The sequence below is a fragment of the Portunus trituberculatus genome, chromosome 17 (genome assembly GCF_017591435.1).
Source record: "Portunus trituberculatus isolate SZX2019 chromosome 17, ASM1759143v1, whole genome shotgun sequence".
Lineage (NCBI taxonomy): Eukaryota > Metazoa > Arthropoda > Malacostraca > Decapoda > Portunidae > Portunus > Portunus trituberculatus.
Genome location: NC_059271.1, coordinates 426,187 through 445,000, shown reverse-complemented (window position 1 = coordinate 445,000; position 18,814 = coordinate 426,187). Strand labels below are relative to the sequence as shown.

The window sequence follows — 18,814 nt, the reverse complement described above, 5'->3', positions numbered from 1 at the left end:
AACAGCAGAAAATACCAGGGAAATACTGAGAATTGAAGGAAATGTTGACGAGTTGACTCAGGGAGGGAGAGGGGTTGCTGGGGAAGGGTCTACTTGTTCTACAGCCACATCTAATCTATAAATTAGGTAGAAATTGAAAAATCTATTGTTTTCGCCCATAACTTTCATGTAGATGTTTATATAAAGATTTCATACACTACATATGGTGCTAATGATAATTGTCTCATAGCTGAAGCAGTTAAAACACTATTGTGTGTGTGTGTGTGTGTGTGTGTGTGTGTGTGTGTGTGTGTGTGTGTGTGTGTGTGTGTGTGTGTGTGTGTGTGTGTGTGTGTGTGTGTGTGTGTGTGTGTGTGTGTGTGTGTGTGTGTGTGTCTCGGTCTGATGGGCATCCTTCCCTCCGCAGTCAAAGTCAAATCAATTACACCATCAGTCCTTACAAGACGGAGTTTTCTTAATAGCCCAAGATGAGTGGATACATTACCTACGAATCGACCACCTTCACTACAACAAAGCAAAATTTTCTCACTAGTACAAGTCGAATCAATGAAATCATCAAAGTTTTCTTAATAGCACATGAGTAAGTGGATAAGTTACCAACAAATTAACTCCCTTCAGTCCAGCAATGCAATGTTTTCTTAATAGTATAAGGGAAGGGGACGAACTCAACTATCCACCCACTTATGTACCCGCCTCAGTCCAGCCGTGTAATGTGATGATAGCGTTCAGAAATAGCACCGGGCCGCGACCTGGACGAGACTCCCACAGCTGGTAAAAGTGGCACGTGTCTCTTGGCTGTGGAGTTTTAAGGCAGGAGTGGCTCTAATTGTAGGGAACTGGGGGAGAATTCTCCTTTCTCTTTCTCTCTCTCTCTCTCTCTCTCTCTCTCTCTCTCTCTCACAGACACACACACACTTTTCGTACCTCCCATTCGCCTTCCTCTCCTCCACACGGATTCTCTCTCACACTCCCCAGCCATCCACCCTCTCCCTCTCTCTCTCTCTCTCTCTCTCTCTCTCTCTCTCTCTCTCTAACCCCGCGCACGTACTATATACCTGGCAGGCCGAACGTAAAAATTAAGCACCTCACTTGGACCCTTGTGCCACGGCCCTCCCCTACAGGCAGGCACACATACTGGAGCTGCTGCAGGGAGGGTCCAGGCGCGCCACCACCACCACCACCACACCTCCACCGCCTAACTCCAGCAGGAAGGAGGCGCCGTGTTTCCCAGATTGTTTTCTTAGCGACCAAGGAAGAAAAGTAAAGGGAAAGAGGAAGTGCAGAGAATGTAATAAGAAGACACTAGGAAGGAGTTAGTGGATAAGGAAGAGAGAGAGAGAGAGAGAGAGAGAGAGAGAGAGAGAGAGAGAGAGAGAGAGAGAGAGAGAGAGAGAGAGAGAGAGAGAGAGAGAGAGAGATTTAATTGATGATTGGATGTGGTTCTAGAACAAGTAAATATGCCTCCCAGTGATTGGTGATTAAGGAAAGGTATCTCAATTAGCAGTCAGGGAGTTAAACAGCTTTTGACACGTTTCTGGTCATTTTATTGGAGTGTTATCCTGTGTGCTGTGTTTGGAGTATTTGGGTGTCTGTGTGTGATTTGGGGTGTATTTTCATGAGTCTTGGTGTGTGTGTGTGTGTGTGTGTGTGTGTGTGTGTGTGTGTGTGTGTGTGTGTGTGTGTGTGTGTGTGTGTGTGTGTGTGTGTGTGTGTGTCAGTGTGCTCGCACGTGTGTGTGTGTATGGACAGAAGAAAAGCGGATCACAAGACAATAAGATTTTAACCCACACTTCCATATCCTCCACACCACCACTACCACCACCACCACTACCGCTACCACCACCACCACCACCACCACCACCAACACCACCACCTGCTCAACTCTCCAATCTCCACGGCTTAAGGGGAGGCCTGAGGGAGCGGAGGTGGCGGCCTGGGAGACGGTCGAGCTTCACACTACAGCAGACTTTATTTGGAAGGTGACCGTGCGGCAGACACTCCCCTGGGATGGTTATGGATATGGCTGCTGGCCGGACAGGGGAGAGAAAAGACACTAGGAGGAAGAGGAGGAAGAGGAGGAGTAACGAGTTGGGGGATGTGAGAGAAAGGATAGGAGGAGAAGAGGTGGACAAAACTAGTGGAAGGGTGAGGAAGGATGGAGGAGGAGGAGGAGGAGGAGGAGGAGGAGGAGGAGGAGGAGGAGGAGGAGGAGGAGGAGGAGGAGGAGGAGGAGGAGGAGGAGGAGGAGGAGGAGGAGGAGGAGGAAGAGGAGGAGGAGAAGGAGGAGGAGGACCAACGAGATGGGGAAATTAGAGAAAGAAGAGGAGGCGAAGAGGTGGACAAAACTAGTAGCATGGAGGAGGAGGAGGAGGAAAAGAATGAGGAGGAGCAGGAGAAAGACCAGGAGGAGAAAAGTGGACAAAAGTAGTTGAAGGGAGAGGAAGGATGGAGGAGGAGGAGGAGGAGGTGGTGGAGAAAGAAGAGGAGGAGGAGGAGGAGGTGGAGGAAGAAGAGGAGGAGGAGGAGGAAGAGGAGGAGGAAGTGGAGGAAGCAGAGGAGGAGATAGATAAGCAGTGGATTAAAATTTTCCTCCCTCCCCCAAGCGCTTCTCCATTTCCTTGCTTAAATTCAACAAACATTTCCTCCTCCTCCTCTTCCTCCTCCTCCTTCTCTCTTGCTTTGTTCCTCTTCCTGCTCTTCTTCCCTTCCTTTCTCCTTCACGGTCTCTGCACAACACAAAGAATGTCTTCAGTGACTTGGAAAAAAATAAGCGGGGAATAAGAACACGAGATTTGGCAAGGGTGCTGGTGGTGGTGGTGGTACTAGACGCGAATTTGTAGTTGTAATAGTAGTAGTAGCTGTTGTTATTGGTGGTGGTGATGCTGAACGCGAATTTGTAGTTGTAATAATAGTAAGAGTTATCAGTTGTTATCAGTGGTGGTGGTGGTGGTGATGGTGGTGGTGGTGGTGGTGGTGGTGGTGGTGGTGGTGGTGGTGGTGGTTTCCCTTTTAATAACAAACTGCAGCGTACTAAAGAAAAACTGTGAAACTTTTCCATTTTAATTTTCAAAGTGGTGTCTTATTGGAGAGACGCACATGATAAAGGAGGGAGGAATGGAAGAAGAGAGGAAGGCAGCCTAATTGGTCTTCAAGCTATGAGTGCTGCTGAAATGAATGAAGGAAGGTATTGCTTGACTCTTGCACTGGTAAGACGAGGAAATCTCCATGTAAACAATGAAGGGAGATGGAAGAACAGAGGCAGGCGATTTCTTCTCCAGTTTAGGAACAACTTTCTTCCGAATGAATGAACCTAACCTATACTAATACAACGCAACCCAACTGAGAGACCGAACATAGTGCTTAATTCTTGTCTTGATAAGCTGGACAATGATGGGAGTGAAGGGAGTGTCGTACGGCTGACAGAGGCAGCAGAGTGAGGTGAGGCGAGGTGTCAGAAAGGCACACGATCGGCACCCGCAGCGAGAAATCCAGTCAATTTGTAAACGGCCAAACAAAATTGGTCCCCAGCTCGGTAAACGGCTGAACAAAGCTTTGGTGGCAGTTCCAGTTATTGTTTACAAACCACGGCGGAGCTGTACGTCAGTGCTGCGCCAATGGCAAGGCTAATATTGGTGTTGTGTGGGCTGCGGCTGGCAGGTGCGCCTCACATAATGGCCGGGATGATAATGCCTCATCATCACGACCATCATGACCAGGTTTTCCGCAGCTCTCTACTCTATTTTCATTAAACGATGAAGTGCATCTAATGTCTCAGCGATAAACTATAACGATCAGCGATGTAATCCATGACGTACAACTTTTCCAAGCGCGCTACACATAACGCAGCCTTGCTCATCGTCAAGACAGCGCCACTGCTCGCCTCCTCTGTTACCAGTAGGAGTTTCGCTGCTTGGAGAGGAAAGCTACGACAAATATCCAGCGCTTTTGAGTGGTAACTTTGGTGTGACTTTTATCAGAGACGCTGGTATTGTGGATTTTTTGGCTCTTCCTCTCGTCAAAAAGGTTTTATCGTTTCTGAAGACACGACACGCGTTAAAGTTATAGACACTGACGGGAATGTCTTTTTAACAGGAAAGCAAGCCATTCGTTAAAGTGAATAAATTATTACTGCTAAACTCATTTAAAGTTGGGAAATAGAATTCGAACTATAAATCTCTCTTATGAAGCATGATGCATACGCGATAACATACATACGCAATGCATATCACTATCAACACACAAAATTCTCCTATACTTAACTATTTGAGTGAATGATGAATGAGCATTTCAGTATCAATATTGTCATCGTCAGCATGTCTTTGAACAGCCTTCGCGATCCCCTCCACAAGTTACAAAAAGCTATAAACCCACAACAAACATTCACATCACGCGGTTAGTTCAGAATAAATAAACTCCAAAAAACCCGCTTTTCATGCCCATGCGGCCTTTCCCTGCGAATGCTCCAATATATCGGCTAGCTGCGGAGTTTAACCAATAGCGCCGCGGAAAGCGAATGTGGAACCGGCCCATACTGAGAAGAGGCCACTGGTTGACTTTAAAACGAATAGTATTGACTGCAGCGCCGTCCCCTGCTGGAAAAAAAAAGGGAGAGAAAAACCAGTGTTGTTAAAGAAGGGCGGCTGATGAAACTTTGCCTCCGCCTTTTGTGCAGGTAACGAGTGTGGCGCCATGGGGTGTGTAGGTAGCGAGTGTGAAGCCCCGCAGTGTGTAAATAACGTGGGGAGGGAGTGTAGCGCCCTGGGGTGTGTGGGTAACGAGTGTGGCGCCACTGGGTGTATAGGTAGCGAGTGTGAAGCCCGCAGTGTGTAAATAACGTGGGGAGGGAGTGTAGCGCCCTGGGGTGTGTGGGTAACAAGTGTGGCGCCACGGGGTGTATAAGCAACGTGGGGAGGGAGTGTGGCGCCCCGGGATGTGTAAGTAACGAGTGTAGCGCCCTGGGGTGCGTGGGTAACGAATGTATCGTCCCAGGGTATGTGGGTAACGTGAGGAGGGAATGTGGCGCCCCGGGGTGTGTGGGTAACGAGTGTGGCGCTCCGGGGTGTGTGGGTAACGAGTGTGGCACCCCACGATGTGTAAGTAACGTGGAGAGGGAGTGTGGCGCTCCGGGATGTGTGGGTAACGTGGGGAGGGAGTGTGGCACCCCGGGGTGTGTAAGTAACGAGTGTGGCACCCCCGTGATATGTAGGTAACGTGGGGAGGGAGTGTGGCGCCCTGGGGTGTGTGGATAATGAGTGTGGCGTTTCGGAGTGTGTGGGTAACGTGAGGAAGGAGTGTGGCGCCCCTGTGTGTGTGGGTAACGAGTGTGGCGTCCCTGGGTGTGTGGGTAACGTGGGGAGAGTAAAGAAAAAAAGCTCAGCATACTCGTATCAGACAGGTGAACACTGCGAGGTTGGTGACACGCCGATAAAATGACATTAGCAGTAATAGAAGAGAATTACTAAACACATCGCAATAATCCTCCAACATAACAGTAATATTGAAATTGATTTGACGACAGAATAAATAAATAAATAGGATATGCAAGACAATTTGAGCATGGCAGACTTGTGAACAATGCATGGCTGGTGGCGAGGACAAGAAAATATATTAACAGTAATAGAAATAGATTAATAATACATGAAGATACCCATGAGAAAAAAAGATGTAATACTAGCAATAACTTCATGGGGGAAAGAAAATATATATGAAAAGATGTATAAAATGTTTGACTAATGAGCAATGACAGAAGGGTGACAACGCCAGAAACTAAAATAATTCAATGCATAAAACTAAATAATGGAGTGCAACAATCGTGATAAACAGCAATAACATTAATACTGATGCAGATATCAGAAAATATGAACATGTCAGGCAAGTGAACTATGCTAGAATGGTAGCAGAGATAACGTACTTCAATGAACACAAGGGACAGCACTGATATTAATACTGATATTAGATGTAATGCTGTCACTTACACAATGCCTAGGAGGAAGAGAATTACAGTAATTAGACATTGCAATAAAAGTACTACTGATGATAAGACTAATATTAATACCAGCATGACACAAGGAAAGAAATAAAGTAAAAAAACCGACAAACTACAAAATGACACACTATAATGAGAACAAGAGGAAGAAACTGTAAAAATACAAATGCAATTAATACACGTACGAATAACATCCACTAGGAAACGAACATAAATAACAGTAAGAATATACATAACAGTAGAAAACATAAATACAAACAAAATAAATACCAGTAACAGTAGAAAAATAGTAGGAAACGTAAATACGAACATAATACTCAATAAGAAACAAAAATACGTAATAGTAAAAAAATACGTTAGAGTAAGAAATGCAAATACGTAACGAGGAAACCAGCATAAAGATGAATAACAAACTGCAATCAACAAAGGATCCAGCAATAATAATAATACTAATAAAACTAATATTGCAACTGACACAATGGCTCGGAGGAAGGAAATAAGAGATGTGGCCCTGAAAGTTGTGTCCCAGAGTTCGCCACCTCAGGGAAAGGCAGACTTATTAATATTTCCCGAGCTCTCCCTCCTCTCTTCTCTGACCGGGCGCCGCGGGGCAAAAGTGTCTTAATATAGCAGAATAAATACCTTCATTTTTCATGGAATTTTAATATCTCATGGCTGGTCGTGTGTATGATAATGTGTTTAGATGACATATTTCTCTCTCTCTCTCTCTCTCTCTCTCTCTCTCTCTCTCTCTCTCTCTCTCTCTGGGTTACCAGGGCACGGATATAAAACAGGTCTATCTATTTTTCATTGCGTTCCGATATTGAAGGGAAGGCAAGGCGATCACAGAGGGCAGAGAGAGGCAGGCAAGGCATTAACACTCTTCTGCACCAGGACAAGTCTTCATATTCATTCTGCTTACTATATGATTTTATATAGTAATTCAGAAACTTGTGTGGGGATTGAAATAGTGAAGACTCTGGTTATTAATCTTCTGACCTCCATAGACACTTTCTAATGTCAATAAAATCGTTTAATCATGTCCCAAAACTCATGAAATGCGTTCTCAGTAGTGAAAGGGTCAATACTCGCATGATGCACTGTCCGGCCACTCACTCACTCACTCCTCTCTATGCTCGTATTAATGCTTCGACTGTTTCGTGAGGTACAGTGATAGTTATACCGGTTCCTATATTATTTATTTTCACTAATGACAATGTAAGAAGCTTTATGAGTTAACACTAAAAGCATGGATGCAATTTTCAAGAGTACACTATAGGTTATTTCCATTGCATATGTTTTGATCTTTCATAAGGACTACTTTATAAGTACAGTGATTTTTACACGAGTTCCTTTATTTTTTCTTCTTTCACTAATGGCAATGTAAGAAGCTTGTTGGGCTGATAGTAAAAACACGAAGGCATTTTTGAAGAGTGTTCTATAGGTCATTTCTATTGGTAAAGCCCTTTGTTATAGAAGGGGATGAGTAAAGACGCCTGAATGTTGACTAATCCTTTCGTTGTTATAGAAGAGTGAGTAAAAATGCCTGAATGTTGAATAATCTTTCGTTGTTATAGAAGAGGGTGAGTAAAAATGCCTGAATGTTGAATAATCCTTTCGTTGATTCTATATTTCTTTCCTATAATCCGTGCAATATTTCAGGTACCAGTGGACGTGATCAGTTCAAGGAAGAAGAAGAGGAAAAATAGAAAAGGAATAAGAAAAGAAAAAGAAAAAGAAGCAACAAGATAACAAGATCATGATACAAAATAAAACGGAACGAAAGAAAGCAAAAAAAAAAAAAAAAAAACACAAAAACCCACACAAAGACTTGAAACAAAACAAGAAAAAGAGAGAGAGAGAGAGAGAGAGAGAGAGAGAGAGAGAGAGAGAGAGAGAGAGAGAGAGAGAGAGAGAGAGAGAGAGAGAGAGAGAGAGAGAGAGAGAGAGAGAGAGAGAGAGAGAGAGAGAGAGAGAGAGAGAGAGAGAGAGAGAGAGAGAGAGAGAGAGAGAGAGAGAGAGAGAGAGAGAGAGAGAGAGAGAGAGAGAGAGAGAGAGAGAGAGAGAGAGAGAGAGAGAGAGAGAGAGAGAGAGAGAGAGAGAGAGAGAGAGAGAGAGAGAGAGAGAGAGAGAGAGAGAGAGAGAGAGAGAGAGAGAGAGAGAGAGAGAGAGAGAGAGAGAGAGAGAGAGAGAGAGAGAGAGAGAGAGAGAGAGAGAGAGAGAGAGAGAGAGAGAGAGAGAGAGAGAGAGAGAGAGAGAGAGAGAGAGAGAGAGAGAGAGAGAGAGAGAGAGAGAGAGAGAGTAAACAAAACACGGAATCTAACAAGCTGAGGAACTGAGAGACGGACAAACAAACACACACACACACACACACACACACACACACACACACACACACACACACACACACACACACACACACACACACACACACACACACACACACACACACACACACAAACAAACACACAGACGGACAAACAAAGGCAGTACGTGCAAGGGGAATGAGCAAGTACCATTGTAGACAAACTCTCCACGACACAAACTTGCTCAAGAACAAAGGTTACCAAAACTTGAGATCCCCAGAGACTCGCGCCCGAATACATGAGGAGGAGGAGGAGGAGGAGGAGGAGGAGGAGGAGGAGGAGGAGGAGGAGGAGGAGCAATAAGATGAGAAACAGGAGACAAAATGTAGCTAGTGAGGAATGAGAGTAAGAAGGAGAAAGAGGAAGGGTAGGAGAAGAGGAAGAAGAAGAAGAAGAGGAGGAGGAAGAGAGTTATAAGGAAACGCAAAGAGACAGACAGGGAAGGAAGAAGAATAAGAAAGGAAAAAAGAGAAACAAAAAAGGATTGACAGGAGAGGAAGTGTTGCTGGATGAAGACAAGGAGGAAGAGGGGAAAATAAAAGACGAGAAGAAGAAGAAGGAGGAGGAAGAAGAGGAGGAAGAGGAAGAGGAGGAGGAGGAGCAGGAAGCACACAGGACAAGACAATGAGAAAGAGGAGACGAAAGAGAAGAAAGTAATGAGAAGGAAGGACAAGGTAATGAAGAAAGAGAAGGCAGAGAGGAGGACAGAGGCGGAAGAGGAGGAAAGTGACTATGAAGGAGAATAGTGGTGATGAAGGAGGAAGAGAAGGAGGAGGAGGAGGAGGAGGAGGAGGAGGAGGAGGAGGAGGAGGAGGAGAACATGAAAGAGGAGGAGAATATGATGAAGAAGGCTAAGAGAGTAGTAAAAGAAAAAAATATATAAATGTGAAGCAGAAAAAGAAGAAGAAAATGATAAAGAAAGAGACCCAAAAGGAGAAAGAGGAGGAGGAGGACGAAGAGGAGGAAGAGGAGGAGAAGGAGAAGCAAGGTAATTTCCTGAGGGCAGCTTCGGAAACTCAGCGCTGCCTTAGTGAGTTTAGGGAGCCTTGACTTAACAGAACTGCAACCTCAACGCGAGACACACGGAACACAAACCAAGGAGACGGAAGGGCAGACTTGACAAGCTACAGACGGATAGGGTTAAACCGACTTCTAGTAGACGGATAGAGATAGACCGAAAAATAAGGCTCGTATTCTAAAACACTTCTGTGCTTCACCTCCACAATTTCAAAAAGGCTTTATCTAAATTTACAAGAGTTTTTTAAGGTGTTCTTACGGTTCTAGAGGCAGAGTGGCAAGATTTCTACATTATTAACTGGAAAACACTATTGAAAACCCGCTAAAAATCTTTGTGGCCTTGGAAAACAGTCGTGGTGAGAGAGCAAAGGGTTTCTGAATACGGAGCTAACAGATAGAAAAAATTAGACCGAAATCTAATAGACGGATAGATAGACATCGACCAAAAAGCCAACAACGGACAGGCGGACAGACAGGTAAAGACAGATACAGATGGAAAGAGAAAAGACAGACTGATAGAGAGACATAGTAAGATCGGGGAGGCAAAAATTACAAAAGATAAAGAGAGGAAGACCCGACAAAAAGACAGGCTGATGAATTAGACACACATGAAATAAAAAGAATACAAAGGAAAGGAAGATTGGCAGAGACAGATAGACACGGAAGGACAGAGATAGCCCGATTATACTACATACATATAGAGAGACAGACAAAGAAAGACAGACAGGTGAAAATGACAGACATGAAACAAAATGTAGAAAAATAAGAAGGTTGGCAGAGACAGATAGACACAGAAAAAAGAGACAAGCTGATTATACAACAGACAGACAGAGAGAAAGACAAACTAAGGCAAAAACTATAAAGACAGACAGACAGACAGACAGACAGACAGACAGACAAACGGATAAATGAGAGAAAATACACAAAATTCCCACAAACAACTAGAGAGGGAGAGAAAGAAAGCAAAGATGACGGAAAAGGAAATGAAAGAAGAGGAAATTAATCACGTAATGAGAAGATGACCAACAAATGAAAGAGAAGAGAGAAGGAAAATAGAAGAAAAAAAGGAGAACAACAACAAGAACAAGAACAAGAACAAGAACAAAAACAAGAAGACACAGAGATAAATCAGGGGAAGGAGAAGAGGAACAAGAACATGGAGAAACATTAGTGAGAAAATATGAAGAAAGAAAGTCATAAAAGGGAGGTAGGAAAAGTTACGAACGAAGGAAAGAGGAGGAGGAAAAAAAAGGCAGACAGGGAGATGGAAGGAAGGAGACAAGAAAAGAGAGTAAAGAGAAAACAGGAAGAAGGAACACAAGTAAAGGAGAAGAATAACAAGCAGTAAAAGAGACAAATGTAGAGAGAGAGGATGAGAGAGAGAGAGAGAGAGAGAGAGAGAGAGAGAGAGAGAGAGAGAGAGAGAGAGAGAGAGAGAGAGAGAGAGAGAGAGAGAGAGAGAGAGAGAGAGAGAGAGAGAGAGAGAGAGAGAGAGAGAGAGAGAGAGAGAGAGAGAGAGAGAGAGAGAGAGAGAGAGAGAGAGAGAGAGAGAGAGAGAGAGAGAGAGAGAGGAGGAATGAATAGGGAATGGATAGGTAAGACATGTGAAGGAAACTGAAGGGAAAAAGAGTGAAGGTGAAAGGAAACGAGTGGACAAGGAGGAGGAGGAGGAGGAGGGCGTGGCATAGAGGAGACTAGGGGCAGGTAGGTCCTCTTTAATCTACTGTGACCCTCGCTTTGCTCTCCAGGTGTGTGTGTGTGTGTGTGTGTGTGTGTGTGTGTGGTTCGTCCATGTTCTGTGTTAATTATTTTCTCCACACAACACAATACGCAACACACACACACACACACACACACACACACACACACACACGTCTCGCCATTCACCAAACTTTCTTTTTGTTATTTTTTTTTCATATATTTTTTGGGGGGCGGGGTCACCATGATATTTTGAGTAACACACACACACACACACACACACACACACACACACACACACACACACACACACACACACACACACACACACACAAAGAAATGATAAAAGTTTCACAATTAAACTACAAACGTAAATATCCTTTCCTATCCTTTCCTTATCCTTCTCCAATCCTTCTTTCCATCCATCAATTTTCTTCAATTTTCCTCTCTAATATTAACTCTCCATCCTTGTATCTTTCCCTATAACCATTCTATCCTTCTTTTAATTAATCATCTCTCCTCTTCGTCTCTTATCCTACCATTTCCTCTTATTCTGTCCATATTTTCTTCCCTCTCCTCTTCTTTACCTTTACCTATGGTTCTATCTCTTCCCTCTTCATCATCCCACCCTGGTTTCCTTCTTCTTTCAGTCCTCGTCTCTCCTTCCTTCTCTTTCTCCTTGTTTTATTGTCATGGCAGATTTAAACAGAAAATAATAGCAAATGGTGAAAAGGTCAGAGAGAGAGAGAGAGAGAGAGAGAGAGAGAGAGAGAGAGATTACGGATAGAATTACTAAAAGGAAAAAGCATAAAAGGAGAAGGGAGAAAGAGATAAGATGGATAAAGAGTGAAATGGATAGAGATAAATGGATGAAAATAATAAAAAAATGGATAAATGTGTAGATAGATAAGAAATAAGATTAATGCATAGGAAAAAAATGGTGAGAAGAGAAAGAATGAAAGAGATGGATGGCAAGATAATGGAAGGAAGATGGTTAAGAAAAATGATGATAATGAAGAGTGAAATAAATTAGGAAGAAAATTAATAAGGGAGTAACGAGAAGGAGAAGAGAAGTAAGGGAGGGAGAGAGAGGGAGAAAAAGGCTTAAGAAGGAGGAGAGAGAGAAAGAGGGATGAAGGGAGAAGAATGGAGGAAAAAGAGAAAGAAGAAAAGGAAAGGAAAGGAGATGAAGGAAGGAAGGAAGGAAGGAAGATAAGCAGCCTGTTCATGGTATTACTAGAGTGAATTACTTATGAAGGATAGTCACGGAATACATTACGAGGAGATTCAGGAGAAACCTTAATGGCAAAGAAGAGAAACGAAAGCAAAAGAAAATAAGTAAAATTAAGAAAAAATTAAAGAAAAGGGAAAGGAAAGAAAGTTGAAAAAAAAATTGAACCAACGAGAAGAAAATTACTTAAGTATAGGAAGAAACTTACAATTAAAATAGATGAAAAAATAATAAAGACATGATAATTAAAAAAGAATGAGGAGAAAATAAAGGGTAAGTAGAAAAACAGAGAGAGAGAGAGAGAGAGAGAGAGAGAGAGAGAGAGAGAGAGAGAGAGAATAAACTAAGCAGCACAAGTGATAATTATAGCTTGGTAAATCATATCAAGAATTACGATATTAAAATTAAGCCAAGAAAATTAAAAATACAAACAAGAAAAGGTTAAGAAAATGTTTGTATTCTGACCTGAAGTGAACCAAACTGAGACAAACTAAATTAAAAGAAACTTGAAGGAAACAAAAGACAGTAAAGAAAATGTAGCGTCAGGAGAAGTAAAAGAAAGCCAAATAAGGAAACTAGAATCAGGAAAACTGGTGGGAAGAGAAAAAAAAAGTGGAAACTAGAAATAAGAAAGCTAGAGTCATGAAATCAGCCAACTGGAAACTTGAAATAAGGACACACTTCATAAAATAAGGAAAAAAATGAAATAACATAAGTCATGACATAAGGAAACTGGAAGCTTGGAAGTACGGAAACTAACGTCACAAAATAAGGAAATATTGAAAAAAGGAAGCTAGATTCATGAAGTAAACCAATTGAAGACTGAAAATAAAAAGAAACAAGCATAGCGGAATAAGAAAAAATAAAAAAAAATAATAAAACTAGCGTCATGACATAAGGAAACTGGAAACTTGGAACTGGGAACTTGAAATAAAAGAAACTAAAGTCATAGAATAAGGAAAGACTGAAATAATGATTCTGTAGTCGTGAAATAAGGTAACGGCAGTGTCATGAAGCATCCTTTCTCACTCACACTGCATTATCAAGGACGCGCATCACGTCTGCTTGTATATTAATGGCAAAACTGGTATACATTCTCACTTATATATGTATACACTGCTGAATAATTTACACAAGCAAGGAAAAGCTGTTGAGACTAGACACACACACACACACACACACACACACACACACACACACACACACACGCAGTTTATGGTAATTAAGGAGAAATTATTACCCGACTAGTGTGTGTGTGTGTGTGTGTGTGTGTGTGTGTGTGTGTGTGTGTGTGTGTGTGTGTGTGTGTGTGTGTGTGTGTGTGTGTGTGCTTAACTAATGTGAAGGAGGCGGTGTTTATGGAGCACAAGAGGCGCAGTAAATGCATTAAGCGCCATCTTGAAGTAGAGAGTAGTGGTGGTGGTGGCGGTGGTGGTGGTGATGACAGTGGTGGTGGTGATGGTGGATGCTGTAGGTCCCCAAGTAATGTCTGTCTGTCTGCCTATCTGTTTCTAATTGTATGGCTCTCAGACTGAATCTCTCTCTCTCTCTCTCTCTCTCTCTCTCTCTCTCTCTCTCTCTCTCTCTCTCTCTGATACATGCACGCCATATTTTTCCTGTTTTACGTATTTTCGTGATGGAAGCAAATAAACACAGTGCAATGTTACCTCTGCGTGATTCACGTTTACTGCGCCGATAACAAAAAAATAAAATAAATGACGCGGGAGAAAAGAATGGCAAATACTCCAATAATAACAAAACGCGAGTAATGTAATGATAATAATAATAATAGGATAAAACTAATGGCGAACAATAGGGAAAGGAAAAAATGAATTGGAAAAACATATATATTGAATACCTAAATAAAAACACAGCATGAACAGAATAATAAAAGAGAGGTAAAATTGATACCGAACGAAATCAAAAGAGAAAAAATGTACTGAATGCACCAAAAAATATGAAACAGAACACGAATGAAATGATGCAAAAAAAAAAAAAGGAAAAGAGGAAAAATGTAATACCGAACAAAACCTGTGACCAAATTACGTTAAAATAATAATAATGATGAAAAAAAAAGGAGAGAGAATATTAAAGGGACGCACAACAATAACAAACACAAAATGTCTACCAAATAAGACTCGTGATGCAGAACAACAACAAACAGATTATAAGCGTGTTAAAAAAATTCATATCAATACCAAACCAGGCGGGAAATTTGCTTACAGAAAACCATCACACACACACACACACACACACACACACACACACACACACACACACACACACACACACACACACACACACACACACACACACACACACACACACACACACACACACACACACACACACACACACACACACACACACACACACACACACACACACACACACACACACACACACACACACACACACACACACACACACGAACCACAAAAAAGCAAGATGAGAGAGAGAGAGAGAGAGAGAGAGAGAGAGAGAGAGAGAGAGAGAGAGTTGACTAACTCACTCACTCACTCACGAAAACAAAGATACAACAACAACAACAACAACAACAACAACAACAACAACAACAACAACAACAACAATATTAAATAACAACAACTCCTCTCCCTCTCTCCCTCCATGCTCCTTCTCTCCCCTTCGACCAGCGCTCCCTCCCTCCTTCCCTGGCTGGCCGCCGTCCCGTGAGGCGCTGGAACCCGACTCACGACTCACGAGGCTCATGTGTTTGTTTGTCCGGTACTTGAAACCATCGAGCAGAGTTTACTCTAATGGCGGAATTGGACAAACTATTCCTGTTATCTCTCTGTTGGCTATTATCCTCCTCTCACTACTGCTCCTCCTCCTCCTCCTCCTCCTCTTCCTCCTCCTCTTCTCCTCTTCCTCGTGCTGCTGCCACTACTACTACTACTACTACTACTACTACTCTCTCTCTCTCTCTCTCTCTCTCTCTCTCTCTCTCTCTCTCTCTCTCTCTATTCTCTCTCTTTTTTTTTTCCTAGTTATTGTCGTCCTACTCACTCTCCCTCTATATTCCTCTTTTCCTTCTCTTTATTATTTTTTTTCTCTCAGTTATTGCCAGGTGTTATTTTGTGTCTGTCAGTATTCCTCTTTTCCTTCTTTTTATTCCTATTTCCTAGTTGTTGTCATTCTCCTCTCTCTCTCTCTCTCTCTCTCTCTCTCTCTCTCTCTCTCTCTCTCTCTCTCTAGGCCACTTTTCCTTCTCTTTATTCTTTTTTTTCTCCCTCAGTTATCGTCAAGTGGTTTTTTTTTTCATTGTTGGAAGGAAAAAAATGTGAGTGTGTTGGAGTTTTCCTTATCTTTTGTTTCTATTGCTAGTGTTAATTCTATTCTTTTTTTGCGTTGACATTTCTCTTCTCTTTTTCCCTTTCAAAGTTATTTACCAAGCGTTCTCCTCACAGAGTCAGTTTTTTTCGTTCATAAAGTGATGTGCTTCAGTATTCTGTGACTATAAAAAGTAAGGAGGATCATTTCTTCACTCTCTTTCTCTCATTATTTTACTGGGCTCTCTCTCTCTCTCTCTCTCTCTCTCTCTCTCTCTCTCTCTCTGTTATTATCAAGCGCCCTCTTTTCGCAGTTTCGTATGTATCTATTGCCTGCCGTTCCTTTTATTTCACATGTAGTAAGAAAGAAACATTAGTGCACATCCCTGACATCTAATCCGGCTTTCTCTTTCTACTTTCATCTTCATTAACGTGTTCAGTACTGTGACACGTTTTCATAATTCTTCTGCTTACTATTTGGTGATTTTACACAACTTCAGAAACTTATGTGGCTGTTAAAATAGTGAAAACTCTGGCCATTAATCCTCTGATCTCCACAGACCTTCCTAATGTAGTAAATAGAATCGTCTAATCATACATAAAGCTCAAGATAAAAATGCGTCTCAGTACTGAAGGGGATTAACATACATTGTCTCCTTCAAAGTATACAGTTAATCCTATCCCAAAGAATATCGTAGTGGCCAGCAGGTCTGATCATTCTTGGTTTTCCTTCCTGCTCTTCTATGTTGCTCATTTCCTATGTTGACTTATTTTAATAATAAATTTGCCTCAACTCGCTGTCAGTGCTTGTTTCTCCTTTGTGCTGTATATTTTCCCGCTGACTATCTATACATTATATTGGTCTTCCTTCATTCTAATTAACTCATGGCGCCTTGTACGCAGCAGCACCTTACCTAATTATGTGCCTCTTCGTCCCTTATGCACCCGCAAGCTTCTTCTCCCTCACCTTACCTTGCTGCGTTCCCTCCTTCCCTGCCTCTCTCCTTCCCTCTCCCTCCTTGCCTTCTTGACTCCTCCTTGCCTTGGCTACATAATTACCAGCGTCTCATCAACCATCGCCACACACGATACTTATTTACTATGCTTTCGAAATAACACTTATGAACTGCGGAGTGCAGACACTTACTCATCCTCTCCACACGTCCTCTCCTCCTTGTATCAGCGCACCAGTCTGTTCAACTCACTTCACACACCATGCTCGTCCTGCCGCACCTTTACTTTTCTCATTCACTTCACTTGCCGAAGGGGGAGTGTAATCATACTCTATTCAATATTAATTAGTATCTTGCCAACGTCTTTACACTTTTTTCTGACTTTTCTTTTCATTCACCTCTCTTCCGGTAAAAGATCTTGTAAATGTAATCACACGCAGGTTACAGAAATTACAATAAAAAAGTGATTAGCTTCCCTTCTCTCTCTCTCTCTCTCTCTCTCTCTCTCTCTCTCTCTCTCTCTCTCTCTCTCTCTCTCTCTCTCTCTCTCTCTCTTACATTCACTCATGCAACTTCTTCATCTGTGCCTGCAAAACACACTCATTCACTCCACACACATCATAGAAACGACAATAAATACACAAAAAAGCTCACTCATTCCATTCAAAAAACAAAACAAGGAAAGCACCCATCTCTCCTATCCAATCTCTCACTCATTCATTCGTTCAACAAGCAACTTCCTCATCTGTGCCTACAAAACACACTCATTCATTCCATACAAACACACACCAGACAAAGAAACCACTCACTACCCCGCCAGTTCATTCATCAAGCAATTACTTCATCAGATGTCTTGGTACTAACCGCCTCTCGTAGCCTAGGCAGTCCTCAGTGGGTGAGGGAGTGCAGTCAGGCTTGAGGACCTTCACTTGGATGCTGTAGGGTCGCACAGTGGGGACTCGCTTGCGTTGAATCTCCTCTCGCTGGTACTCGCACACATGGCGCCTGTTGGAAGGAGAGATAGAGAAGGAAGGTTGGTATATCTAATGCACGTTATGGGGAAAAGTAAGACCAAAAAGAAAAACAAGGGGGAAAAACTTGAGTGATGCTTTAGATGAAAACAATAGGGAGGTTTTGGGGTATGTCTAATGCACGTTATGAAAAAGAGCAAGACCAGGAAATGCGAGCCAGATGAAAAGTAATTAAGGGAAAGAACATAAACTGGCACTATAGTGTGAAAGAGAGGAGGAACATTAGAAGACTGTCTTGAGCAGGTTATAGGGAAACGTAAGAACAGGAAAGGCTAGCGAAGGAAATTGTTAGAAGATGAAGCTAGGTCATGGTTAAGTGGCAAAAGGAAGTTAGGGAATAAACTGTTGGCTTTGAGTGGAGAAAGTAGAAAGATTAAGAAATGTTGGGGGTTATAGGGAAAATTTAACGCCAAACAAAAGACACGCGCAAGGAGAAGTAAGAGAAATAAAACAGAATGGAGCTTTTGGGCGGAGAAAGAAGGTTAGAAGCTTGTATGAGGCAGAAAAATGATAAGCCAGTGAAAAGTAAGGGAAAGAGGATAAAGTGGCGCTTTTCAGTGGTGGAAGGAGAAAGGTTAGGCCGAGGGTTGTGTGAGGCAGACTGGGGCGAGCGGTAGAAATAGTAAGGGAAAGAAGATAAGGTAAGGGTTCAGTGATGAAGGGAAGCTAGAAGAGCAGTCTTATAGAGGCGATAAGGTCAAGAGGCAGGGAAGGGCAAGTTAGTGTAGCTCAAGGTAGGTCACACAGGTACAGTACATGATTTCTAGACTATTAAGGATTGAGAGAGAGAGAGAGAGAGAGAGAGAGAGAGAGAGAGAGAGAGAGAGAGAGAGAGAGAGAGAGAGAGAGAGAAAGTATAGTAACACCAATATACATAACTCGTACTAATGCAAGAGTTAACCATTATATTCTCTGTCTTTTTTCATTTCTTTCTTACTGGCAAGCTGTAGCACTGCATTTGTCAGTTTTCCTCCCTCATAAGCCTTGGAGAGCTTTGAGAGAGGAATGTGGAGACGAGGCACCTCCTTAAACTAAACTGCCCTTCTCTGGGTACACTATTACTGTTGACTTAAGGGAGTGGAGACTGAGAGAGTTTCCTTTACGTATAACTTTGTTCTTTTTATCTTTTAACTCGTCTTCTGTGTGGAGCAAATAGACAAAAGAGGAAAAAAATACACATATCTTTCCATACCTGAAATTAAAAATCCATCTAGTATCTAGTACGGAGTAGAAATAAAATCA

General features: G+C 42.4%; 1 protein-coding gene across 2 annotated transcripts in view; it reads right to left on the bottom strand.

Moving 5' to 3' along the window:
- The window catches only part of LOC123504734 (multiple epidermal growth factor-like domains protein 6), a 247,815-nt gene that overhangs the window by 129,316 nt on the left and 99,685 nt on the right, over positions 1–18,814 (bottom strand). For both annotated transcript variants that reach the window (XM_045255491.1, XM_045255492.1), the window contains exon 2: positions 17,406–17,546. In XM_045255491.1, the coding sequence (XP_045111426.1) occupies positions 17,406–17,546 (141 nt within the window). The remainder of the gene's footprint in view (positions 1–17,405; positions 17,547–18,814) is intronic.